Source organism: Neomonachus schauinslandi, chromosome 11 (genome assembly GCF_002201575.2).
Source record: "Neomonachus schauinslandi chromosome 11, ASM220157v2, whole genome shotgun sequence".
Taxonomy (NCBI): Eukaryota; Metazoa; Chordata; class Mammalia; order Carnivora; family Phocidae; genus Neomonachus; species Neomonachus schauinslandi.
The window spans coordinates 5,992,732-6,018,859 of record NC_058413.1 but is presented as its reverse complement, the minus strand read 5'-3'; the positions used below and the strand labels follow the sequence as shown (position 1 = coordinate 6,018,859).

The 26,128-nt window shown below is 45.6% G+C and overlaps 1 protein-coding gene across 3 annotated transcripts; it reads left to right on the top strand.

Moving 5' to 3' along the window:
- The first annotated feature begins 12,447 nt into the window (after nucleotides 1-12,447).
- Nucleotides 12,448-21,402, top strand: RBM14 (RNA binding motif protein 14). 3 transcript variants are annotated; one of them, XM_021685560.1, is made up of 3 exons: nucleotides 12,448-12,887; nucleotides 18,286-19,750; nucleotides 20,525-21,402. In XM_021685560.1, the coding sequence occupies exons 1-3, from the start codon at nucleotides 12,551-12,553 to the stop codon at nucleotides 20,730-20,732; spliced, it is 2,010 nt and encodes a 669-aa protein (XP_021541235.1). In that variant the 5' UTR covers nucleotides 12,448-12,550; the 3' UTR covers nucleotides 20,733-21,402. The 3 variants fall into 3 exon arrangements, with proteins under 3 accessions (XP_021541235.1, XP_021541236.1, XP_044775228.1); XM_021685561.2 differs by having other exon boundaries at nucleotides 18,286-18,396; nucleotides 20,525-20,645; XM_044919293.1 differs by lacking the exon at nucleotides 18,286-19,750 and having other exon boundaries at nucleotides 20,525-20,645.
- The last annotated feature ends 4,726 nt before the right edge of the window (nucleotides 21,403-26,128 follow it).

The window sequence follows — 26,128 nt, the reverse complement described above, 5'->3', positions numbered from 1 at the left end:
AAAAATTGTGTAAGCTGCCTCCTCGTCCCCACACCCCCACGCTTGTAGATTTCTTCTTGATTTGATCAAATTAAACCCAAGTAATCTATTAGAAGCTGGCTTTTCTTCTTCTTTCTTCTTTTTTGGCCATAATCCTAAAGACATTCCAATGCCAGATCTTTTTCTGGCTCTGAAAATGTATTTACCACAAAGAAGCATCTTTACATAATGAATGAATTCCTTGCTAGTGTTATCAACGCTGCATTTATGTTCTATGTATGGCCATGTTTAATCATTCTTACTCGGGGCGCCTGGGTGGCTCAGTTGATTGAGCGACTGCCTTCGGTTCAGGTCATGATCCTGGAGTCCCGGGATCGAGTCCCACATCGGGCTCCCTGCTCAGCGGGGAGTCTGCTTCTCCCTCTGACCCTCCCCCCTCTCATGGTCTCTATCTCATTCTCTCAAATAAATAAATAAATAAATAAAATCTTTAAAAAAAAAAATCATTCTTACTCATGCATATATGCAGCGATAGCCGGGCTTTGGGTCCAGATCCCAGGTCTACTGCTTTCTAGCTGTGTGACCTTGGGCAATGCCTCTCAGTCTTCTCTGTGAAATGGGGATTACAATAGGCCAATCTCATGGGCCTACTATGATAATCAAATAAGATTGCCCGTGCAAAGGATAGCACCTGGCAAATTTAGTTCATTGTTAACTATTATTATTTTGTTACTCACTCACTGTTCATTCGTTCATTAATTAAGGAATTAAGGAAGAACCTGCAACCATCTCAGGAAGCTTTCTGCTGCTGCTTATTTACATGAGGAGGTAGAATCTGTATAAATGTAACATTAAATAAGATCTTTCCCCCATCTCTCTGATCTCTTTGTTTCTGTGCTTTTTACGTCAGCAAAATATACATGTCCAATGTTAATTTATTTGATAACAAACTTAGTACTTTAAAAATTAAATTTGAGGCACCTGGGTGCTTGATTTTGGCTCGGGTCATGATCTCAGGGTTGTAAAATTGAACCCCCCCCACCCCCCCATCAGGCTCCACGCTGGGTGTGGAGATGGCTTAAGATTCTCTCTCTTCTCTGGGCGCCTGGGTGGCTCAGTCATTGGGCATCTGCCTTTGGCTGAGGTCATGATCCCAGGGTCCTGGGATCGAGCCCTGCATCGGGCTCCCTGCTCAATGGGGAGCCTGCTTCTCCCTCTTCCTCTGCTGCTCCCCCTTCTTGTGCTTGATCTCTCTCTCTCAAATAAATAAATAAAATCTTTAAATAAATAAATAAAACTAAAAGTTAGGGGCGCCTGGGTGACTCAGCTGGTTAAGCGTCTGCCTTCAGCTCAGGTGGTGATCCCAGAGTCCTGGGATCAAGCCCTGCATGAGCCCTGCTCAGTGGGGAGCCTGCTTCTCCCTCTCCCACTCCCCCTGCTTGTGTTCCCTCTCTGGCTGTCTTTCTCTCTGTCAAATAAATAAAATCTTAAAAAAAAAAAGGGGGGCGCCTGGGTGGCTCAGTCGTTCAGCGTTTGCCTTAGGCTCAGGTCATGATCTCAGGGTCCTGGGATCGAGCCCCACATCGGGCTCCCTGCTCAGTGGGGAGCCTGCTTCTCCCTCTCCCACTCCCCCTGCTTGTGTTCCCTCTCTCGCTGTGCCTCTCTCTGTCAAATAAATAAATAAAATCTTAAAAAAAAAAAAAAAGATTCTCTCTCTTCTCCCTCTGCCTCACCTCTCCACTGCTCGCCCATGCATGGGCACACATCCTCTCTCTCTCTCAAAAAAAAATTCAGAGTTTTTTTCAAATGCCCATTGTGTCCTGTAGATTTTCTTTTATATTCACTAAAGGTACTTTGTTTTTTTAAAGATTTTATTTATACATTTGAGAGAGAAAGAGCGAGTAAGAGCGGGGGGTGGTTTGGCAAGGAGGGGCAGAGGGACAAGCAGACTTCCTGCTGAGGGGGAGCCTGTCGCGGGGCTTAATCCCAGGACCCTGAGATCATGACCTGAGTCAAAGTCAGATGCTTAACTGACTGAGCCACCCAGGCATCCCTTCACTAAAGGTACTTTACATTTTATTTTATTTTATTTTTATTATTTTTTTTTATACAGAGAGAGAGAGAGGAAGGGGGGGAGAAGCAGAGGGAGAGAGAGAATTTTTTTTTTTTTTAAAGATTTTATTTATTTATTTGACAGAGAGAGTCACAGCGAGAGAGGGAACACAAGCAGGGGGAGTGGCAGAGGGAGAAGCAGGCTCCCCGCCGAGCAGGGAGCCCGACGCGGGGCTCGATCCCAGGACCCTGGGATGACGACCTGAGCCGAAGGCAGACGCTTAACAACTGAGCCACCCAGGCGCCCCGAGAGAGAGAATCTTAAGTAGGCTCCATGCCCAGTGCAGAGCCAACACGGGGCTCCATCTCACAACCCTGAGATCATGACCTGACCTGAACCGAAATCAAGAGTAGGATGCTTAACCAACTGAGCCATCCAGGCACCCCTAACGTTTAGTTTAGTTTTTTTTTTTAAAGATTTTATTTATTTGTTTGACAGAGCAAGAGAGCACAAGCAGGGGAAGCAGCAGATGGAGAGGGAGAAGCAGGCTCCCCACTGAGCAGGGCTGATGCAGGGCTTGATCCCAGGACCCTGGGATCACCACCCGAGCTGAAGGCAGATGCTTAACCAACTGAGTCACCCAGGCGCCCCTAACTTTTAGTTTTATTTATTTAAAGATTTTATTTATTTGAGAGAGATCAAGCACAAGAAGGGGGAGCAGCAGAGGAAGAGGGAGAAGCAGGCTCCCTGTTGAGCAGGGATCCCAATGCGGGGCTCGATCCCAGGACTCTTAGATCATGACCTAAGCCGAAGGCAGCCGCTTAAGGGGCTGAGCCACCCAGGCACCCCTTAGTTTTATTTTTATCTAAATAATATGTGCATACAACATAAAAAGTCAAATAGGGCTACTGGGTTTATGATGAAAACAGCACCCCTTGTCTCATCTCTTCTGAAATCCAGTTCCTAGAGGCAATGGCATTTGTCTAACTCCCTTGGCCATTTCTTCTGGGATTTACTTCCATATTTTTAGGTAACATAACTGTATTGCTATTTCTTACTTGCAATCTTAATATTGGCTGTTGAATCCTATATTAGGATGAATTCTGCAAGTAATGAGAATTCTGACTAGTAGTGACCAGAGCAGTAAAGACATTTTAATTATCTCATAAGATAAGCAGACTAGAAGTTTCAGAGTGGGTCCAGTGGCTCATGGTGTCAGGACACTACATCATCCGGAACTGTAGTTTCTCTTAGCACCCCTCTCCTTTTTGGTTGCATGGCCAATCCTCCCTTCCTCACATGCTAACACATGACAAGGTCAAGGTGGATAGCAGGAAGGAAGGAGATGAAAAGGGAAAAGCTCTTGCCCTTTATCAGGGAGGAACATCTATGGAACATCATGTACGTCCATGCTGTGAAAATTCCTTCATCCATGTTGTTAAGAAAATATAATTTATGACTATCAGCTTCCTGTGGTTACTGTAGCAAATTACCACAAATTGGGTGGCTTAAGACAACAGAGCTTTGTCCTCTCACAGTTCTTGAGGTCAAAAGCTCAAAATTACTATCACTGAGCTGAAATCGGTGTCAGTTGGGCCATAGTCTCTCCAGAGAGAGACTGTATATTCCTTGCCTCTTCCAATTTATGGTGATGGCTGGCATTCCTTGGCTTGTGGCCACACCACTCCAATTTTCAAGGCCCAGATCTTCAGTTCTCTCTCTGTTCTGTCTTCCCAACACCTTCTCCTCTATTTATCTGTGCCAATTCTCCCTCTGCTTCCCTCTTATAAGGATACATGTGCTTGTATTTAGGGCCTACTCAAATAATCCAGGATAATCTGCCCATCTCAAGATCCTTAACTTAATCTGCAAAGACCCCTTTTCCAAATAAGGTAACATTTCCAGATGCCAGGGATTAAGACCTGAAACCTTTGGCCTGTTACCATGATCTATTAAACCAAAGAACTTTTGGGTTGTTAATATAATTAACTGAGGCAAATGTCATAAGTAAACTTGGGCTCTCTTCCCTCCACTGGAGGACAGAATTTCTAACATTTCCTTCTAGTCACTGTAAAGAGATAAGGACTTTTCCTATCAGATTGCTTTATTAAGGAAATGAATTTTTACCCAAACTTAGCTCTTTTGAGGCTTTTGAGAGTTTGTGAGGGAGATTTTTCTGGTTGTGACAATGCTGAGTGTGTGTGTGTGTGTGGGGGGTTCCTGGCATTTAGTTGGGGGAGGCTAGGGACCCTGGCCAACCTGCAGTGTGCAAGGTAGTCTGGCACAATGAAGAACGAACTGTTCCATAACCTGCACAACTTTCAAGTGTCCTACCAGATGTCCTTATGGGTGTTTATAATTAGAACCCAATTTATTTAATGTATTATTGTATTTATAAACATAGTATTTTTGGTGCAGTTTTAATATACGCTGGTTTATCTTGTTCTCTGTTTGGTTTAGAATATTACCAAGTTGTTCACCATTTTGGAGAATGATATTGTGAGTGGTACTGGTGTTAGTACGATCCGAGCTGCCAATGCAATAGCTCTGTATCAGTCTCCATTTATAGCTGACCAGCAGACGTATTTTGCTATAAATATTTCATATGATATGTACTATTTTACTAGAAATGTCTTTTTATTTTTTTAAAGATTTTATTTATTCATTTGAGAGAGAGAACACAAGCAGGCTTCTCCTGCCTCTCCTGCTTCTCCTTCTGCCGCTCCCCCTGCTTGTGTTCCCTCTCTCGCTGTGTCTCTCTCTGTCAAATAAATAAATAAAATCTTAAAAAAAGAAATTGGAAGCAATCTAGATGTCCTTCAACTTGGGAATGGAAAAACAAACTGTGGTACATCCAGACAATGTCAATCGTTGATAAAAAGGAACTAACTACTGAAATAGGCAAGGACATTGATGAATATCAGATGCATTATGCTAAGTGAAAGAAGCTAGACTCAAAAAGCTAAATACCCTATGACACCATTTGTATAACATTTTGGAAAAGACAAAACTAGAATGAAAGATAACAGATCATTGTTTTCCAGGGCCTAGGGTTTGAGGGGAGACTGACTGTAAAGGAACAGCATAAGAAAACTTCAGGGTGATGGACCTGTCTTTATCTCAACTGTGGTGGTGATTCTGTATGTGTTGTCAAAACTCAAAGAACATAAAAGAAGAGAGATTGTTGTTGTATGTAAATTATACTTTAATTAAAAAACAAAATCCAGCAATTTCACTTCTGAGTATATACTCAAAAGAAGTGAGGGCGCCTGGGTGGCTCAGTTGGTTGGGCGACTGCCTTCGGCTCAGGTCATGATCCTGGAGTCCCGGGATCGAGTCCCGCATTGGGCTCCCTGCTCAGCGGGGAGTCTGCTTCTCCCTCTGACCCTCCCCCCTCTTATGTGCTCTCTCTCATTCTCTCTGTCTCAAATAAATAAATAAAATCTTAAAAAAAAAAAAAAGAAGTGAAAGCAGGGACTTAAATAGATACTTGTACACCTATTTTCATAGCAGCATTATTCCCAGCAGCCAAAAGGTGGAAGCAGCCTAAATGTCCACCGCCAGATGAATGGATAAACAAAATGTAGTATATACATACAATGGAACGGTATTCAGCTTTAAAAAGGAAGGAAGTTATGGGACGCCTGGGTGGCTCAGTCAGTTAGGCAGCTGCCTTCAGCTCAGGTCATGATTCCAGGGTCCTGGGATCGAGTCCCACATCAGACTCCCTGCTCCTACCTCTGCCTGCCACTCCCCCGTGCTTTTGCTCTCTCTCTCTCTCAACCTCTCTGACAAATAAATAAATAAAATCTTTAAAAAAAATTAAAAAAAATAAAAAGGAAGGAGGTTCTGACATATGGTATAGCATGGATGAATCTTAAGACATTATGCTAAGTGAAGTAAGCCAGTCACAAAAGGACACATATTTGTATGATTTCACTTATATGAGGAACTTAGGGTAGTCACATTCATACAGGCAGAAGGAGAATGGTGGTTGCTGGGGGCTGAGGGGAGAAGGGAATGGGGAATTAGAGTATAATGGGTACAGATTTTCACTTGGAAAAGATGAAAAAGTTCTGGATATAGAGTGTGGCAGTGGTTCCACAACGATGTGAATGAAGTACTTTATGCCACTGAACTCTGTCCTTAAAAGTAGTTATAATGGGGGGCACCTGGGTGACTCAGTTAGTTAAGCATCTGCCTTCAGCTCAGGTCATGATCCCAGGGGTCCTGGGATCAAGCCCCATGTTGGGCTCCCTGCTTGGGTGGGGAGCCTGCTTCTCCCTCTCCCTCTGCCACTTCCCCTGCTTGTGCTTTCTCTCTCTGTCAAATAAATAAATAAGATATTTAAAAAATAGTTATAATGGTAGATTTGATGTCATGTATATTTTTATTGCACACACACACAAAACTTGTTTAAAGAGAAAACAAGGGGCACCCGAGTGGCTCAGTTGGTTAAGTGTCTGAGTCTTGATCTCAGCTCAGGTCTTTTTTTTTTTTTTTAAAGATTTTATTTATTTATTTGACAGAGAGAGACACAGCAAGAGAGGCAAGAGAGGGAATACAAGCAGGGGGAATGGGAGAGGGAGAAGCAGGCTTCCCGAGGAGCAGGGAGCCCGATGCGGGGCTCGATCCCAGGACTCTGGGATCATGACCTGAGCTGAAGGCAGACGCTTAACAACTGAGCCACCCAGGCGCCCTCAGCTCAGGTCTTAATCTCAGTGTAATGAGTTCAAGCCCCAGTATGGGCTCCATGCTGGGTGTGGAGCCTACTGAATGAATGAGTGAATGAATGAATAAATGAATGAATGAAATAAAGAGAAAACAAAACACAAAAATCCTTGTAGGAAGGCCAGTTATTTTGCAAGGAGATGATCCTCATAGATGTGAAGAATCTTGCTCAAGTTTTCACAAGGCAAATTGTGATTTGAATGAGGATCTAACTCTTTGACCTGGCATAATGGAAAGAATATCGAATTAGCTCCAGTTATCACCTCCAGCTTGATGGTGGGCTATTTTAAAAAATCCCAGATACATCACCAATGTTGAAGTTCTGCTTCTCCAAAGGATGTCTCTTCAGGATCTGAAGGCCATTTCAGGAGGAAGGCTCAACCTGTAGCAGCTAATAACAGCAGACACTGGCCACATGTGGCTACTCAATACTTGAAATGTAGCTAATCCAAACTGAGATGTAAGTGCAGTTGGTGTACAATACACAATGATTAAAAAAGAAAGAAAGAAAGAAAAGAAAAGAAAGAAAGGAAGGAGAAATAAAGAAAAGAATGGAAGAAGAAATTAGGCTGGCTTCTGGTTTTGCTCTCATCTTAATTTTTTTTTTTTAAAGATTTTATTTATTTATTTGAGACAGAGAGAATGAGAGAGACAGCGAGCACATGAGAGGGGGGAGGGTCAGAGGGAGAAACAGACTCCCTGCGGAGCAGGGAGCCCGATGCGGGACTCGATCCAGGGACTCCAGGATCATGACCTGAGCCGAAGGCAGTCGCTTAACCAACTGAGCCACCCAGGCGCCCAAAGAATTAGAAGTTTTAAAGAAGAAGAATTAAAAGCCTAATGATACAGAAAAGTGTAAAAAATATTAAACCCATTTCATCCATAACCAATGTTATTTCTCTGCTGAAAAAACATATGCACCTACAGGGAGGATTTTCCCCTCTATAGCTTAGAAAGATGTAACATTATACAATTACATTGTATTTTTCTCCCTTAAATTATGGTCATCCTTCCTTGTCAATAAACTCTGAACTACTTTTAGTAGCAACATAATATTCCATCTTTTTTTAAGGTTTTATTTTTAAGTAATCTCTACACCCAACACAGGGCTCAAACCCACAACCCCGAGATCAAGAGTTGCATGCTCTACTGACTGAGCCAGCCAGGCATCCCCATAATATTCTATCTTAAGGCAATACCTTATTCCCTTATTTACAGACATTCAGGTTGCTTCCATTGTTTGCTACTACAAACAGTGCTATAATAAATTTATACCAATATTCTTATTGATGAGTTTTTTTGTAGACTAGATTTCCAAAGCAGGATTACTATGTTAAAGAATCACCACATTGACTGGGGCACCTGGGTAGCTCAGTCGGTTAAGCGTCTGCCTTTGTCTCAGGTCATGATCTCTAGGTCCTGGGATCTAGCCCCACGTTGGGCTCCTTGCTCAGTGGCGAGTCTGCTTCTCCCTCTCCCTCTGTGATCTCTCTTGCTCTCACTCTCTCTAGTAAATAAATAAAAAAAAATATTCAAGAATTACCACATTGAAAGTTTTGATATTGCCAGAAAAGTTCCCAAGAAGGATGTAGAGTTTACACTATCATCAGCAATATGCGTGTACTTTTCTCACACCCTTACCAGCAATAGATATAAATCTTTTTTTTTTTCCATTTTTTTCAAATTCGAGGGTGAAAAATGTTCTCATTTTCTTAGGAAACTGCATTTCCTTGGCTACCAATGAAGTTTCTTATTAGCCACTTGCACTTCCTCTCCTATAAAATGGCCAGTTTATATCCTTGGTCCATTTATCTCTTTTTTTTCTTATCAATTTGTAGGAGTTCTTTGTACAGTACAGGTATTAACTCTTTAGACTCCCAAATTTATATATTCAGCTCAGACCTCTGCCTTGAACTCCACACACATACCTAATTGCTCATTGCATCTCCACTTGGGTGACTTAGAGGCATCTCAAACTTACCATGTCTCAAACTGAATTTCTGGTCTTTCACAGAAAATCTGTTTCTCCCACAATGTCCCCCATCTCAGTAAATGACAATTCTATGCTCCCAAGTTGCTCATTGTCATCTTTGACTCCTCTTTCTCTCACAACTCACATCCAGGTGCATATTGTTAGCTCTACTGTCCAACTACATCCAAATCTGACCACTTCCTCTGAATTCTACTGGAGCCACCCTGATCCATGTCACTATCATCTTTCTCTTGGATTCTAGCAATAGTGTTCTGAACAAACAACTGTTTTCAGCTTTTCGCTTATTTCAACAGCAGCCAAAAAAGATATCTATAAAACTATGGAAGATAAGCCATATCAGATGAACCCCCCTGCCCTCTGCCCTCCACAGACTTCCAGCCTCACTTAGAAGTAAAACCCAGGGTTTTTATCATGAATGGATGTTGTACTTTGTTAAATACTTTTTCTGTGTCTATTGAAATGATCATATGGTTCTTAGCCTTTCTCTTATTGATGTGATGTATCACATTAATTTGTGAATAGTGAACCACTCTTGCAATCCAGGAATAGAAAATCCAGAAATAAACCCACAATTATATAGTGAATTAATCTTTGACAAAGCGGGGAAGAATACCCAATGGGAAAAAGTCTCTTCAACAAATGGTATTGGGAAAACTGGACCACTTTCTTATACCATATACAACAATACATTCAAAATGGATTAAAGATCTCAAAGTGAGATGTGAAGCCATAAAAATCCTAGAAGAGAGCACAGGCAGTAGCTTCCCTGACATCAGCCAGAGCAACTTTTTAGTAGATAGGTCTCCTGAGGCAAGGGGTACAAAAGCAAAAATAAACTATTGGGACTACATCAAAATAAAAAGCTTCTGCACAGCAAAGGAAACAATCAACAAAACTAAAAGGCAACCTATGGAATGGGAGAAGATATTTGCAAATGACATATCTGAAAGAGGAGTCAAAGATGACAATGAGCAACTTATAAGTTGTATAAGTTATAATTGTATAAGTTACAATGTTATAATTGTGTAACTTCTACAACTTATAAGTTGTATGAGTTATATAGCAACTTACACAACTCAACACCCAAAAAACACCTAATTAAAAAATGGGCAGTGGGGCGCCTGGGTGGCTCAGTCTTAAGCGTCTGCCTTCAGCTCAGGTCATGATCCCAGGGTCCTGGGATCGAGCCCCGCATCGGGCTCCCACTCCCCCTGCTTATGTTCCCTCTCTTGCTGTGTCTCTGTCAAATAAATAAATAAAATCTTAAAAAAAAAAAGAGTTAAAAATAGAACTAACCTATGATCCAGCAATTGCACTACTGGGTATTTACCCAAGGAATACAAAACACTAATTCAAAGGGATACATGCACCCTTATGTTTATAGCAGCATTATTTACATTAGCCAAGATGATGGAAGCAGCCCGAGTGTCCATCGATGATGAGGGATAAAGAAGCTGTGAGATATATAGATCTATCTATCTATCATCTATCATCTATCCATCCAGCCATACTGGCACTTTGCTATTATAACATATATATATAATAGCATATATATATTTGTAGCATATATATATATATATAAAATGGAATATTATTCAGAATGAAATCTTGCCATTTGCAACAACATAGGTGGATCTAGAGAGTATAATGCTAAGAAAAATAAGCCAGTCGGAGGAAGACAAATACCATATGATTTTACTCATATGTTGAATTTAAGAAAAAAACAAAGGAGCAAAGGGAAAAAAGAGAGAGACAAACCAAGAAACACTCTGTCTCTCTTTTTTTTTTAGAGGGAGAAAGAGAGGGAGGTGGGGAGGGGCAGAATCTTAAGCAGGCTCCACGCCTAGTGTTGAGCCTGATGTGGGGCTCCACCTTACAACCCTGAGATCATGACCTGAGCTGAAATTGAGTTGGATGCTTAATTGACTGAGCCACCCAGGCCCCCCAAGAAACAAAATCTTTTTTTTTTTTTAAAGATTTCACTTATTTATTTGAGAGACAGAGCATGAGAGGGAGGAGGGTCAGAGGGAGAAGCAGACTCCCTGCTGAGCTGGGAGCCCGATGCGGGACTCGATCCCGGGACTCCAGGATCATGACCTGAGCCGAAGGCAGCCGCTTAACCAACTGAGCCACCCAGGCGCCCCAAGAAACAAACTCTTAACTATAGGGAACAAACTGGTGGTTACCCAGAGGAGAGGTGGGTGGGGGATTGGTTAAATAGGTGATGGGAATTTAGGAGTGCACTTGTGATGCATACCTGGTGAGGTATAGAATTGTTGAATAAAATAAACACTTAAAAAAAAGAAATGAAAACCAGTCATTTTACTGGCTACAACCTCCCCTTACATCCTCATGCTCTATTATTTACTCCATTAGTCTCCAGCCATACTGGCACTTTGCTATTCCTTGAACAGGCAGACATAGTCTTGCCCCAGGACTTTTTGACTTGTACTTTCTGGCTGGAATGATTCCCCTTCGGATGGCTTGCTCTGTCTTTCAAATCTTTAGCACCATCTTTTTTTTTTTTTTTTTCACTTTTTGCTTTTTTAAAGTAGGCTCCACACCCAGCACAGAGCTCAACGCTGAGCTGGAACTCACAACCGTGAGATCAAGACCTGAGCTGAAATCAAGAGTGGGTCGCCCATCCGAATGATCCACCCAGGCGCCCCTAATACCGTCTAACAGTCCGTATGTTTTACTTGTTTATTATCTGTTTCTCTCCACCATAGTATAAACTCCAAGGTCAGGATTTTTGTCACTTTTTTGTTCACTGCTATATCCTTGGTGCTAACCGTTTGGTAGGTGCTCAGTAGAATTAGTAGAATGAACATGTAGGTAGATATTTTCCTGAGTTTGTCACATGTATTTATGTTTTTGATGTCTTCTGCCATGCAAAATATTTTTATTTACATACATCTATTGGTTTTGATTTTTTTTTTTTTAAGGCTCAACTTTTGTTCCCTCGGGGACTGTTCTGACCTAATATTGTTTCATTAAACTTTTTATTGTGGAAAACTTCAAACGCACACAAGAGAGATACATCTCATTATTCCTCTTTTGGAAATTCCATAAAGGCAGAGACGAAACTCCGCTTTTCGGTCTCCATCTTCTGCCACGACTTCAGCAACATCAGGGAATGTGTTTCCAAAGAATGAATTAACAGCACGAGGGCTCTCCGGGGCAGATGCCTCTCAGGCCCCTCAGACAGCCCAGCACAGTCCTGGAGGCGGCAGTTCGTTGACTGAAGGCGGCTGTCCTGATTTCTTCCGCCAGGCCTGACCCTCTCGTAGACACGCTCGCTGCCACCTCCTGGTTTGGCCTAGGTTGCCAGAATGGGAGGAGCTCTGACTTCCGACTGAACAAAGTTTTTCCTTCGGCCCGCCGATCCCGGCCCCACCCGGGCTAGAGGCCCCGTCTCACCGACTAGGCCTCTCCGCCGCCGACGCTCCCCGCGCGCGTTCCCCCTTCTCCAACCCTCCCTTTCCCTTCCCCTTTCCCCCTCCCCCCGGCAGTGGCGGTTGGTCGCGCGCCGTCGTCCCTTTCCCGCCCCCTCCGCCAACGAGCGGGCTCCAGACCCTCTGGGATTGGCTGCGCCTGAGCGCATCTTCTTTCAGCCTCTCTGATTGGATGTAGGACGCGCGGGATGTCGGCCCCGATTGGCTAGGTCAGAGCGCCTGCGCGGCGGGGTTCTCGGTCGCCAGCCATTCCTGGGGAGGACTGCCGGCCGGTCGGACGTCTCGCCTGTCGCTGGAGGAGAGGTCCCGGCTCTCCGGGAAGGCGGCTGCGGCGGCAAAATGAAGATATTCGTGGGAAACGTCGATGGGGCGGATACAACGCCAGAGGAGCTAGCAGCCCTCTTCGCGCCCTACGGCACGGTCATGAGCTGCGCCGTCATGAAACAGTTCGCCTTCGTGCACATGCGCGAGAACGCAGGCGCGCTGCGCGCCATCGAGGCCCTGCACGGCCACGAGCTGCGGCCGGGGCGCGCGCTCGTGGTGGAGATGTCGCGCCCACGGCCTCTTAACACTTGGAAGATTTTCGTGGGCAATGTGTCGGCTGCGTGCACGAGCCAGGAATTGCGCAGCCTCTTCGAGCGCCGCGGACGCGTCATCGAGTGTGACGTGGTGAAAGGTAACGCGGGGGCGCGCGGGGGCGGGCGGGGGCGCGGGCGCGCTCTGGGCACTCTGCTTGTTAGCCACGCCCCTTTCCCGGGGGTCGGTCACGGCGCGGTTGGGGAGGGTGGGGAAGTCCGCGGGAGCGAGGCCTGAGGTGTTGGGGGAGCGTTGGGTAGAGCCACCCTCCTCCCCTGCGGTCCAAGCACCATTCTCCAGATGGGAGGAAGCGGCTCTGGGTGGGTTCGGCGGCCAATGTGAGCCGAGCTACGGGGCCGGGGACGCGCCTGAGAGACTTGCGAGTGTACCGGGGGCGCGCCTTCCACTGGTCTCCTGGGCCTGGCACCGAGCGGAAATTGGGAAGTGACGGGCACAAGCCGGATCATGGAGCGGGGAAGATTTCGCCACTTCCCCACTTTCTCTCCAGACGTCGGTCAGAGAGCAAGGGAAGAGGGAAAAGGTGGGGGCTGACGCCCCAAGGCCACCCTCGTGTTCCCTCCCGATGAATGCTCCCGAGCGGAAGGTAACGGGGCCCTTGGACGTTTCTCGGGCTGGGATCTTATAGCTTTGTGTGGCATGGGTCTGCTCATGGGTGTAGTTACTCGTGGGTACAGAAGGGGCCCCTTCCGAATCACTTTGGCCTTTGAATATTGTTAGGTGGGTTAGGCGTGGCAACGCTGTTTTCCAAGTCCCTCAAACTTGGGTTTTTTTCTTTGGGCTCGATTTTACATCTATAAACTGGAAACCCGGACCTTTTGAATGTGGAAGGAGGCTTGTTTTATCAAGGCCTCTTCCTTAGCTTCTACTTGCCAGCCCATGCCCTCAGGGCAGTGTTCTTTTATAAGGTCGGTGATTTTGCGAGGGGGCATACTCTGTGGCTGAGGGGGACATGGAGAGGGGTGCGTGAGAGGTCTTCGTTAAACATTGGCAAAACAGATTTACTTGCTGTTCGTCTTTGCTGGAGTAGTCTAATCCTTAGGGTAGATCCCTAGTTTGCCTTCGAGAAAAATGTATCACTGTAATTTAGGCCCGACTTCCTTTTTGGGACCCAGTTGACTTTTGTAGTCTAGGTTTCTATCCTGTAAGTTCTTTTTCTTTTATGTTGGCAAGGTTTGGTGGGATAGCCCTTGTGGTTGTGGCCAGTTTCTTTTCCTCTGGGAACAGATCAGAGTTAACTTTGCTTTGCCATCTTGAAGCATGCAACCTGGGGGAGCATCTGATGCCCTGCTCCTAGTGTTGGATTCATACCTTCCCTTACCCTGTGTGAAAAGTTTTGGGGATAGGAAATAAATGAGTGCAGGTCCTTATTTCCACCAAGACACTTCATTTGCTCTCCTGGAAAGGCTTATCTTTTGGGCCATTCTTTGTCCTTTTTATAACTCGGAGAGTGTAAAGGGTCATAGTCTCCACTGCTAGGAGCAATTCCTTGCTCTGCATTAATACCACATTCTATTTCCCTCAACTCAGGTTATGCAAGTCTACGAATGTCCGGAATCAGGCTTTCCTACTGGGTGCTCTAAGGCAGGCTGTATGGTGCACTGATTTTTGCTTTTGTTTAGAGTTAGAGTAGGAAGGGCATCTGGCCAGGAAATGGATGGGGGTACATGACTCATTATGAGAGTTTTGTGTTTAATTGACCTACCAAGTTTCTTTTGTGCTTCTCAGGCAAGATGACTACTAGATTGGGAATCTAGAAACTAACATCTGAGGGGACAGTCTCCATGGAACTCATTGGTCAAGAAGCTTGCTTTCAGGTGGTAGAGAAACCAAAAATTTGCCTGGATACGCTCTGGACTGAGACTAAGTGACAGTGGTGGGGAGGGTGAAGTGGATCACTGCATGTGGTTTATAGAACTCCTGGCTCACTCTTAGTGAGAAAGTGAAAGTTTTGTCTGTTTTATCCTTTTGTAAACATTGAGTTAGGAGAAATGTGTTAACTGCATCAGGGAGTAGTGGTTAGCTGTTATTTGTAGTTACCGTGGTACATAAGAGAGGTCCTGATATACTTTGCTGTAAGAGGCTCTGGGAAAGATTTGACTATCATATTCTCCACTGAGGCTTTTCTGTCTCTCTCGGGTAAAAGAAAGTGAAGTTTTTAAGTTGGGAATGTAGCAGAAGAGACTGGTTCTGGCTTTATAAAAACTAATTTCTTGGGTTGGGAATGGGCATTCGATGATCGAGTCTTCTGGTGTTGGGCTGTGAGGTCTTTGAAAAGCACAGAAGCTTGGGGTTGCACAGGACCATCAGTTCTGTTTTATTTCACAGAGGAAAAACAGTTGCTTGGTTACCCCTGAAGCTTAGATATGATTTGATTTATAGAGCAAAAATCTCCATAGCAACAGTGGATTGTAACTACTGTCCATGGGTTACATTCTGTTGGGTGTTCAAAGATGAAGTATGTAAGTTGCTGACAGCTTTAGGAACCATTTAGGCTTCAGGGGAGGTCTGAAAGGCAGAAGAGGAAATGGTTTCCTCTATTTTTTTTTTGTAGGTGGCCATTTTACCCTCCTGTACACAAATCTGTAGTTTAAAGTTAAGAGATTTCTACTCTTCTCAGGATAGGAAAATTCATTTTTCTGGATTCTCTTAACTTTGATGCTAGAGGAATTGTGATGCCACCAGATCAATAGGTGATCTGTGTAAAACATTGTTTGCTAATGCCTTTAAATGCAGTGGATTTCTTTCAGTGGTTACTAGCCACTGAACTAGCTCTTCAGGCAGTTGGGTTCCTGGAGTTCTCTAGATTTCTGGTTTTTCATCGTCCTAGGATTAAGTGGGTTCCTGGGCATTTTTGATAGGGCTAGGTCTTGGTTTGGCTACTGGCTGTGATAGGGTTAGCCCTGATGTGATTGAATCAGCTGGACAACCCAAGTCCCACTTCTCTTTATAACGTCTGGCTTAGGAACTTTTTGATGTAAATTGGTTATAATTCTGTTTGATGGCTTTTTTAAAAACCAGTGATAAAAAGCAGTGATATAACTCATCTGGGTGGTCAATTGAATTTTACATGTGAAATCTCAGTTTTCAAATTTCAACTTGGTCCGTTTCTTAACAAAACCCAGCTAAATAGAGAGTAGACAGTGGGATGTCCTGTTGCTCTTGTAAACTGTTTGAAGTTTTTGTTTTTGGGTGTTTTTCCCTAGCTTGTTACAGTCTCAGGAATCTGTGGGTAGGTTAGCCAGGACTATAATACCATTCATTAATATTCTCTCATAGTGCCTGGAGATTTTTTTCCATTTACCTTAATCTGCCTACAAGCTCCCATTTTCTGTTTGCCATTGCATTCTCTGGAGGGTCAGCCCAGCCTCTGCTTTTAAGGAGATCTCTGACCACCAGTTATCTATTTTTAGCTACCTTTACCCAAAGTGGAGGTGAGAGACCATAGGAGAGTTCTAGTACCCTGTGGCTAAGCCAAAAGGAACACTTTTGCCTTAATTGGTAGATAAGAAATCAGGTTCTGACCATGGGGGTGTGAGGACTGAGAGTTGTGAAGGTTCATTTTGTTTTTTTTTGTCATGTCTGGCAGTTCTAAGTTTGCATATACAAACGGTATGGTAGCTCTTGTTTTTTGTTATTACAAATGAAGGATAATATTCTGTAGGGAGAGAAGCCTATGGTTAAATAATCATCATAATCAGGCTTAAATAATCATCATAATTCTTTATCATTATATAGCTATTTATATTTTGCAAGGCACTTTTATTTTCTTATTTGAATCTCCTAACTCTGAGGTGGGTAGGACAGATTTGGCAAGTCAGTGATATCAGGATCTATAACTGAGGCTTGTAAGTGCCTAACTCAGGATTCCTTGTGCTATACCGTACTTCTGACTTGTTGATTATATTTTTATTTTCATTTGTAAGAGACGCAGGTTGGTGGCATTGCCTCACATTGAGAAAAATGACTTGCTCTCTCAGAACAGCTAGAGAGGGCATCCTGGTATGAAAATTTCTAGAAATTAGACGATACTTATTTCAAGGCTATTTAAAAGGATTTTTTATCTTCAAGAATGGAATTTTAGTGATTTCATTCAGGTAGTTCTTCATTTCCTAAACTGATGTGAGAGAGATGGGGTCCTGGTACTTGGTACTAAGTAGCCACAGATTCAGATGGGTTTAAGTGCATGACCTTATTTCCCATGAGCATGATCTTGTCATTGTTTTTCATACCCTGCTTGCACCATTGTGGTTTGTGAGTTTGGACATGAATAAGAATTTCTTCCCACTCCTCCCCCTTCTAATCTAATATAGTCTCCTTCTGTGTGGTAGATGAGTAGGACATTGAGATCAGCGTCTTGTCTTAAGTCTGTATCCCACCACAGCTCATTCAGATCCTGAATGAGGACCTCAAGGGTAACCTGCTTAGCAGAGACTGCAAGCTGCAGTAGTTGCAGCTTCTCACCTTGAAGCTAGGAAACCAGCTCTTTCCTGTAAACAATCGCTCTGTGAACAGGCGTGCAAGGGGTAAGGTATATTTCTGTCCTTTGAAGAGGAACAAGTAGAGGATATGAGCCTGGGGGAGGGGGCTTGAGCCTGAACTTAGCCAGGAGGCTTGATTTCCATTCCCACACCTCTTTGGCTTAAATGGGTTCCAGCTTTTCCTGTTCTAAGTTTAAAATTTCTAGTCATGTTACACGGTCTTACCTTACACATTGACTTCTCAGGGATAGACTGGTATAGTGAAGGGGCACGGAAGAACTGACATTCTGTTCCTGGCTCTGATTTTGATTTAGGGCAAGCCATATAAATTCTCTGAGCATGTTTGCCCACCTGTAAAACGGAGATAATGATCCTTTGCTCTGCTTGCCTCACAGGATTGTTGTGAGGCCCAAATGAAGGCCTGTGCATGGAAATACTTTGAAAATGGAAGTACTCTGAGAAAAGGGGAGATCACATTGGAGGAATTTAATGAACTGTGCGTTGCAGTCTAGCTCTCCCGCTCTAACTGGACCCTGGGCTGAGACATGGGTCATGCTAAGACATAGTGGTCATTTCTAGTGTTTCAGAGTTAAGCTTCAAAGGTGAGCAGTAGTGTTTGGTGACTTGGGTTAGAGAACACTAAATAATTGAGTGATCCAGGAACCCTTTCTGTGTTTTGGCTGGTGGTTTACACTTAGAGGAGCTGGAAAGATTTTTCTCCTGTGTTAGTTCATCTTTGTTCTTTCTTCTCTCGCCAGAAAGGTAGCAGGGGGAAAGGGAAGAATGGGGAGAAGGCCATAGGGAAAGGTGACTGCTTGGGACAGTCTGGAAGCTTTGTTATGTGGGAGCCATGTTTTATGACATACTCCTGGAGAGGAGGGTTTGGAGGCCTGGAGGTAGCTGGCAACAGCTGGGTGCTGTTGTGTGTCCAGTTTGGGACCCATCAGGTAGCATGCCCTGCCCCCCTAATTGCTAACCCTCTGTCTGCTGCTTTATCAGACTACGCGTTTGTTCACATGGAGAAGGAAGCAGATGCCAAAGCCGCCATCGCGCAGCTCAACGGCAAAGAAGTGAAGGGCAAGCGCATCAACGTGGAACTCTCAACCAAGGGTCAGAAGAAGGGGCCCGGCCTGGCTATCCAGTCTGGGGACAAGACCAAGAAACCAGGGGCTGGGGATACGGCATTCCCTGGAACTGGTGGCTTCTCTGCCACCTTCGACTACCAGCAGGCTTTTGGCAACAGCACTGGTGGCTTTGATGGGCAAGCCCGTCAGCCCACACCACCCTTCTTTGGTCGCGACCGCAGCCCCCTGCGCCGTTCACCTCCCCGAGCCTCCTATGTGGCTCCTCTGACGGCCCAGCCAGCCACCTACCGGGCCCAGCCCTCAGTGTCGCTGGGAGCTGCCTACAGGGCCCAGCCTTCTGCCTCTTTGGGTGTCGGCTATCGGACTCAGCCCATGACCGCCCAGGCAGCCTCTTACCGCGCTCAGCCCTCTGTCTCCCTTGGGGCCCCATATAGGGGCCAGCTGGCTAGCCCTAGCTCCCAGTCTGCCGCAGCTTCCTCGCTTGGCCCATATGGTGGAGCCCAGCCCTCGGCCTCGGCCCTCTCCTCCTACGGGGGTCAGCCAGCTGCGGCTTCCTCGCTCAACTCCTATGGGGCTCAGGGTTCCTCCCTTGCCTCCTATGGTAACCAGCCATCGTCTTACGGCGCGCAGGCTGCCTCTTCCTATGGGGTTCGCGCGGCTGCCTCCTCCTACAACACCCAGGGAGCAGCTTCCTCCCTAGGCTCGTATGGGGCCCAGGCAGCCTCCTATGGGGCCCAGTCTGCAGCCTCCTCACTAGCTTATGGGGCCCAGGCAGCTTCTTACAATGCCCAGCCCTCGGCCTCTTACAATGCCCAGTCCGCCCCGTATGCTGCACAACAGGCTGCTTCCTACTCTTCCCAGCCGGCTGCCTATGTGGCACAGCCAGCTACAGCTGCTGCCTATGCCAGCCAACCAGCCGCCTACGCTGCACAAGCCACTACCCCAATGGCTGGCTCCTATGGGGCCCAGCCGGTTGTTCAGACCCAGCTGAATAGTTATGGGGCTCAAGCATCAATGGGCCTGTCCGGCTCCTATGGGGCTCAGTCAGCTGCTGCGGCCACTGGCTCCTATGGTGCTGCAGCTGCCTACGGGGCCCAGCCTTCTGCCACCCTGGCAGCTCCGTACCGCACTCAGTCGTCAGCCTCATTGGCTGCTTCCTATGCTGCCCAGCAGCATCCCCAGGCTGCTGCCTCCTACCGTGGCCAGCCGGGCAATGCCTACGATGGGGCAGGTCAGCCGTCTGCAGCCTACCTGTCCATGTCCCAGGGGGCCGTTGCCAACGCCAACAGCACCCCGCCGCCCTATGAGCGTACCCGCCTCTCCCCACCCCGGGCCAGCTACGACGATCCCTACAAAAAGGCTGTCGCCATGTCGAAAAGGTACTGTATGCCCCCCCGCCTCTGCCCCCAGCTGGGGCTTAGGGCAAGGGGCTGAGGTTGGCATGGGAGGGAAAGTGGAGCCATTGGCCCCTCCCTTGGTCTTCTCTCCTCTACTCCTGTGGGATGTCCAAAGGCCGGGGGGTTGATGTCTGTGAACTTCTCTGGTCACCAGGGTTCAGGTGGAGCGTTAGTGCTCAGCCTGGGGTGGTACCAGCTAGTCAGGCTGGGATAAGTGTCACCTGCCTAGGCTAGCCCAAGTGCCATTGGAGCTACTGCCTGCAGGATTGTGGCCCATAGCCTTTCCCACCGTCTCAAGGATCCTTAAGCCTGTTACGTGGTTGTCCTGGCTTTGGTGGGGTGGGTTTGAAAGAGTAGTCCCTTCAGCACTCACTGGCTGAAGGCACGGTGTATGAGGTGCGTCCACTCTTGGGAAGTTGGGGACCTTGCTTTTATCCGCCGTTCTGTTGATAAACAACCAAGGTCTTTCTGTGCAGGGCCCAGGGGGGATAGTTTGTTTGTGGTTTGGGAATGTAGACCAAATCCACCTTGGCCAGTTGAGAAGGGAGGGCTTCAGTGGTGGGCTTGGTTTCCCACTGAGTTGAACCAGGCTTGATTTCTTGCCCTGGATAGGGTGATGAGCCTTCTGACAAAATCTTGTTTGTTGGAGACCAATCTGATCACACCCTCCCTATCCCCATTGGCATCTCCCCCATGCCCACCTGGAGCCCTCCCCTCAATTGTCTCATTCACCAACTGTCTTCTTCTCTCGACTAGGTATGGTTCCGACCGGCGTTTAGCCGAGCTCTCTGATTACCGCCGTTTATCAGAGTCGCAGCTTTCGTTCCGCCGCTCGCCGACAAAGTCCTCGCTGGATTACCGTCGCCTGCCCGATGCCCATTCCGATTACGCACGCTATTCGGGCTCCTATAATGATTACCTGCGGGCAGCTCAGATGCACTCTGGCTACCAGCGCCGCATGTAGGGCCGTCCTGGGATGGGGCACCACAGGGAGGGAAGGAGAGGAAAGGTGGGGTAGGGTGCAGACCCAGGTTATAACCACTGGCCCATACCTCTCCCGTTTGCGGTTTTTCATCCCCTCTACCCTGTGGGCCTTCCCCAGGAGATGATCCTTTTGAGTGTTCGGCAGTAACCTACTTTGTTCCTTCGCCTCAGCAGCAAATCTTGCTACTGGCTCTAGATCTGCGGTTTCCCCTTTCCCCTGCCTCCCATCTCCCAGGATGGGAATTTCTTTTATGTTTTTATTTTTTCCTGGCTCCCTTTTATTTTTCTGCGCGATATTTAAGGTCGTCTGGATGGGGAAGCAACCTGCAGCTGAGGTCGGCGGCGCCTTTTTCTTTTTAGATGTGAGGGAGGCCAGGAAAGGGTTAGCTTAACCATTTCCTATGCGCCAAGCTGTGCCAGCAGTCCAGGGGACCCTGACTTTGTCCCTCTATAGACTGTGTTGAGACTGAGTTCCTGTCGGGACAGTTGGTTGGTATATGTCCAAATCCCTACTGACCCCCTGATGTTCTAGCTGATGCTGAGTGGCACAGTCCCACATCCCCATCTCCCCAAGTAGGTGGTGTTAGAAAACCTTGATTTTTTTTCCCTTTTGTATGGAGTACAAATAAAACTTGGGGCAATTTGCAGTTTGGAAACCTGGTTGTCATTGTCTTGATTGCACTCAGTTTCAGAGGAGCCAGTTTGACATCCAGGAAGACATGATAGCTAAAGGAAAGGCAGCTGGAGAACCCAGGGCAGATAAGGAAAGGGGTTTGAATGTGGGAATTAGTGATTTTCCTGCTGCCTAGAGGGATTTAGGTCATCATCGTCCTGCTAGTCTGCCATCTTTAGGACTGGAGAGTCCAGACCAAGTTGCTTGGACTTTTCTCAGCCCTTAACTTGAATTGATCACACCAAGATGCAGTAAATTTACTGCCCATTTTCCCCTAACTTGTCTCCAGTTCAGAAACAACCTGTGCTCCAGCAGGGTGGCTTCTCAAGTGAAAAGTGAGGAAATGGGCTGCTTTGGTGCTTACAAGTCTAGTGGATCCTCCAGGGGGTGGACTTGAGTGAGTGCTGGAGCTGGGACCCAGAAGGGAGTCAGTGGTGGGGTAAGGGTGATGTCAGTGTCTGGTACTTCCCTGTGGTTAGAGAAAGGAGCAGGGACAATCGGAAGCAGGTATGGGGGATCTGGCCATAGACCTGGTATTCCGCCTGTTGAACCATCACCATGGAGCGTCCTTCCTGCGTCCTGCCAACTTCTGCCACATTGGTGCCCTGAGACTCACTTACCCTGTCTCCATTTGTTAGGGTTTCCAGATGTGTTCTTGCTGGGTTTATAGTTGAAGGTATCCTCACAGATTGGGAAGGGGGTGAGGTACAAGCATAACCCAAGTAGGGATGTTGGGTTAGAGTGAGGAATTGAAGATTCTTTTTATACTTTTATTCTGGGATGGGTGGGCTGGGGTGAGGGGGAGAGGGGCTGTTGAGAGGGCCTGGCAAAAAAAAAAAAGTTCCAGCCAGGGACAAGATGGAGGCTTGGGCTTATTAATAACGAGTGAATAGAAGACGACTGGCTGGGGATGAACCTATTGATGTTCCTTTTGGAAAGGGGGCTTTAGAGATTCAATTTGAGAGCCTGCTGGGGCAAGGCGATTTTGGGGACTTGTGTGTGTCAATCAAGTGGAGTTCAGGTGGGTTCTTTTCTGCCTCTCACTGGTTTCTTGTGAATTTGCCTGTGACAGAGTAGCTTGCCCCCAGATGTTCTCTTCCCTCTGCCCAGCGGGCAAAAGTATATGATCTTTATAATCATGAGTTCTTGTGGATGCTAACTGGGGTAATTTCAGGGGGTTACTGGGGCCATAGCTCTTTTCCTTGCTTCTCTTTCTGCTCACTGCTTTGCCTCCAGGTGCTTTGCTGTTCCTTTTCATTTCTTTACAGGACTGGGAGGGGGAGTTCATAGGTTTCTTGTTACTTTTCTGCAGGGAGGGTGGGGTGATCTGAGGGCCAAGCTAACAAGCTTAGCTCTGGTTATTATTCCGGAAAATAGAGGGTTGGTTGATTACAGGGCTGTGATTGTGGCCTGTCTATTTGTAATATTTCTTTGTCATGTGGCTTTCTGTCTTCCTTTTTCTCCAGTGAGGGTTCTGCCACTACCCCAGTCCCAGGGTGCCTGTGAAAAACAGTTTAATGTGTTCTTGGGGCCAGTGTTCTTTATTGCAGCCCAAGTTCTTCAGAGTGACCTGGCCTAGATGATCACTCTGCCTGTCATCTTCAGATCCTGATGCCCTTGCTGTCTCAGCCCTTAGGTTTTTCGTTGTTTAAGTAGAAGAGACTACAAAGCTAAAACATTTGTCATTCTCTTCTTTCTTGCAGATTGTTTTAAAATTCGCTTCTCCCTCTTTTATTTAAATTATGCCACCTGTGTTAATCCTATAGCCCACTCCTCATACTTTGCTTTTAGTGGATTTCTGAGTTCCTGGGTCCTGTAACTTGGAGATGGTTGGGTTGAGTGAATGGGAGGACAGACATTTAATGTGTTTTGGGGTAAGAGGTGGGGAATATGGGCTCCCAGTGTCCTTCAGATTTTTGCACTTCTGCATCTATTACCTCTACAACTTGGCCTTCATTGGAGAAGTTTAAGATGGTTTATTCCTGGAACAACATCACATAGAGGCTTCTAACCTTGTCAGTCTGCTCTCTTCTGAGGTTTGGACTTTGTTTCAAATTCTGTCTGGGATAGGCCTGGGGCCCCATCCCTTGTACTGGAGGTAATGGGACTGTCCCTGAGAGGTCAGCCTCTGGGTAGGCTGCTTTTCTAGTCATGCCCATCACCTAAGCTCTACCAGTGTTTGCATAGACTGTTGGTTCTCCAGTCATTTTGTCCTATCAAGCCAAGTAAGCTGACCGTAATAGGGGATGACTGAGGTCATAATGAAAATAAATTTCCTAGATTTATGGACTGTATATAATAGAAGGTTGGGTAATAGAGAAGATAAGATGGAGAGCAGGTGAGGGCCACCTGGGTGGCTCAGTCGATTAAGCGTCTGCCTTCGGCTTAGGTCGTGATCCCAGGATCCTGGGATCAAGCCTCCTGCGTCGGGCTCCCTGCTCAGCGGGGAGTCTGCTTCTCCCTCTCTCTCTGCCTTACCCCCCCTGCTTGTGCTCTCGCTCTCTCAAATAAATAAAATCTTAAAAAAAAAAGATGAGCAGGTGAAAAATTTATATTCACCTAAGTTTTACATTTATCTTTAGAGAGATCATAAAGGGTAGAATCTAGAGTATTCCAAGAAAAAAAAAGGAGTTCTTAAAATTATTTCAAGTACAGCTCTAAATCATTTGGAATATTGTGTGTCTCTAGTACTGGAAATACACAGTGTTCAAGTAGCTGAGCCCTTGTGCTGGCCTTGAATTTATAATCTGGGGAGTAAGGACCTACCTCAATGAACTAGTTACAGTTAAACAATACTAGGGTAGTGGAAGATGAGGAAGAGGCAGTTCCACTAGTTAAAACTTTCTGGAAATGGGATTTGTTTGGTTGGAAAATTGAGTTGGCACAGAGAGAATGACTAAGGGTGTTGGCTCTAAAATCAGGTTTCCTGAGTTTGAATCGTGTTTCTACCACTTAGCTGTGTGATCTTGGACATGTCAGGAACTCTGCCTCAGTTTTTTCATCTATAAAATGAAGGTAATAGCTAACATTTATTGAACACTTGCTAAGCACCGTTAAAAGTGCATTTCCTACAGGAACTTCATTTGATCTTCATTGTAATCCAAATGCCATTAAGTATTTTTAAACCTCTTTTATAAATAAGAAGTTGAGGCTGTAGGTTAAATAACTTTTCTTAAGCTCACATAGTTGGAAAGTAGATCAAGGGATTGAATCAGTATTTTGAATTAACTATCCAGGACTTTGCTTGTAATCATAATACTGTAGAAGGATCAAATGAGAACATGTGTCAAGTGTAGGACCTCATAAATAGCCACTGCTCTTTAATGCTAGCTGTCTCACAGACATGAGTTAGAACATTCTGGGGAGATTGGTTGGCCTAGTGGAGCACACATCTGAGCAAAGGACTTTGGATGTAGGTGTGAGTGAGTGCAGCACATATGAATTAACAGTGAAGCATTGGATTTTTTAAATGAGTGGTACCTAGGAGTGAAGTAGGACATGGACCACACCAGTTTTTGTCATTTCCAGTCTCAGGCAACACTTCAGTGTCCTGAGATCAGATTCTCCTTGGGTATGGAAAAGAAAGGTATGGGGTAGGAAACCTGCAAAGACAGTAAGGGGAGGGTAAGAGAGTGTAGCTGCCAGTGGAATTGGAAGCTTAGGAAGCTTGCTTGACTGGCCTAGTCAAGGAAGGCCAGTCTGGACATCCCTGGAGAATACTGGTTTTTAATTTGTGCTCTTACTAAACCAATAACTCATTTCTGGACAGGAGCCAGAGTTATTAATATGTATAAATTACATATATTCACCCCTAAGGGTGTGAAAGTAATAGATTGTTTATTCACATTTGAATGGTTTTCACTGACATCAGTGTTTCTCCCCGTCCCCCAAGTTTGGATTTTTTCCTTATTTCTCTTTCAAGAGTCCAGGCTCCAGGCACTTTTGTCTTTTCAAGATCTGCAGTGAGAATAATGTATGTTTATGCTTGGCTATGACAGATACCAGCTTTCTAGATGACTTTGGACAAGTCACTTTACCTTTTAGGTGCTTGGTAACTTGATCAGCAAATTAAAAATCACCCAAATGGCATCTAAAGTGTTCTGGACACGGTGCTTTTAAAACTCTGCATTCAATTGTTTTGCATAGTTGGGTTGGTAAGGTAGAGGATTTGGACCAGATGTTTTAATTTATAAACCTTAATGGTTTTTAAGGAATGAATATTAAGCTTCTTTAGTACTCAGTAAAATAGAGTTGGATAGGTCAGCATTAGTATGGAGATGCTTGAACTACAAACAGATCTTTCTACCTAAAGCTTCATTTTTTTAGCATTTGTCAAGCTGGTCATCCTGATGATCAAAAGCTGTAGCATAGGTTACCCCCTGGCTTTTGGGCACCTGCTTTTTCTGTTTGAGGGAGACTGGAAAGCGTACTGGGTAATAAGGGTAAAAGTGCTTGTTTTTAGAACTAAGGGTCCATGGTCTTAAGCTGATACTGACTGAAAATCCAAAGTATTTCTCCTTTTGGTTTCCAAAAGAAGTTAAGTCTTGCATTCATTCACCCTTGTGTTAACTTAGTCAACAAATAATTGAGTGTCTACCATGTTCCCGGTGCAGTTAACATTGAGGATAGAGTAGGGAAGAAGAAAAGGTCCCTGCCTTGAACAAGTATTTGATGGGGGAGGGAGGGAGGTAGGAGAAATAAAT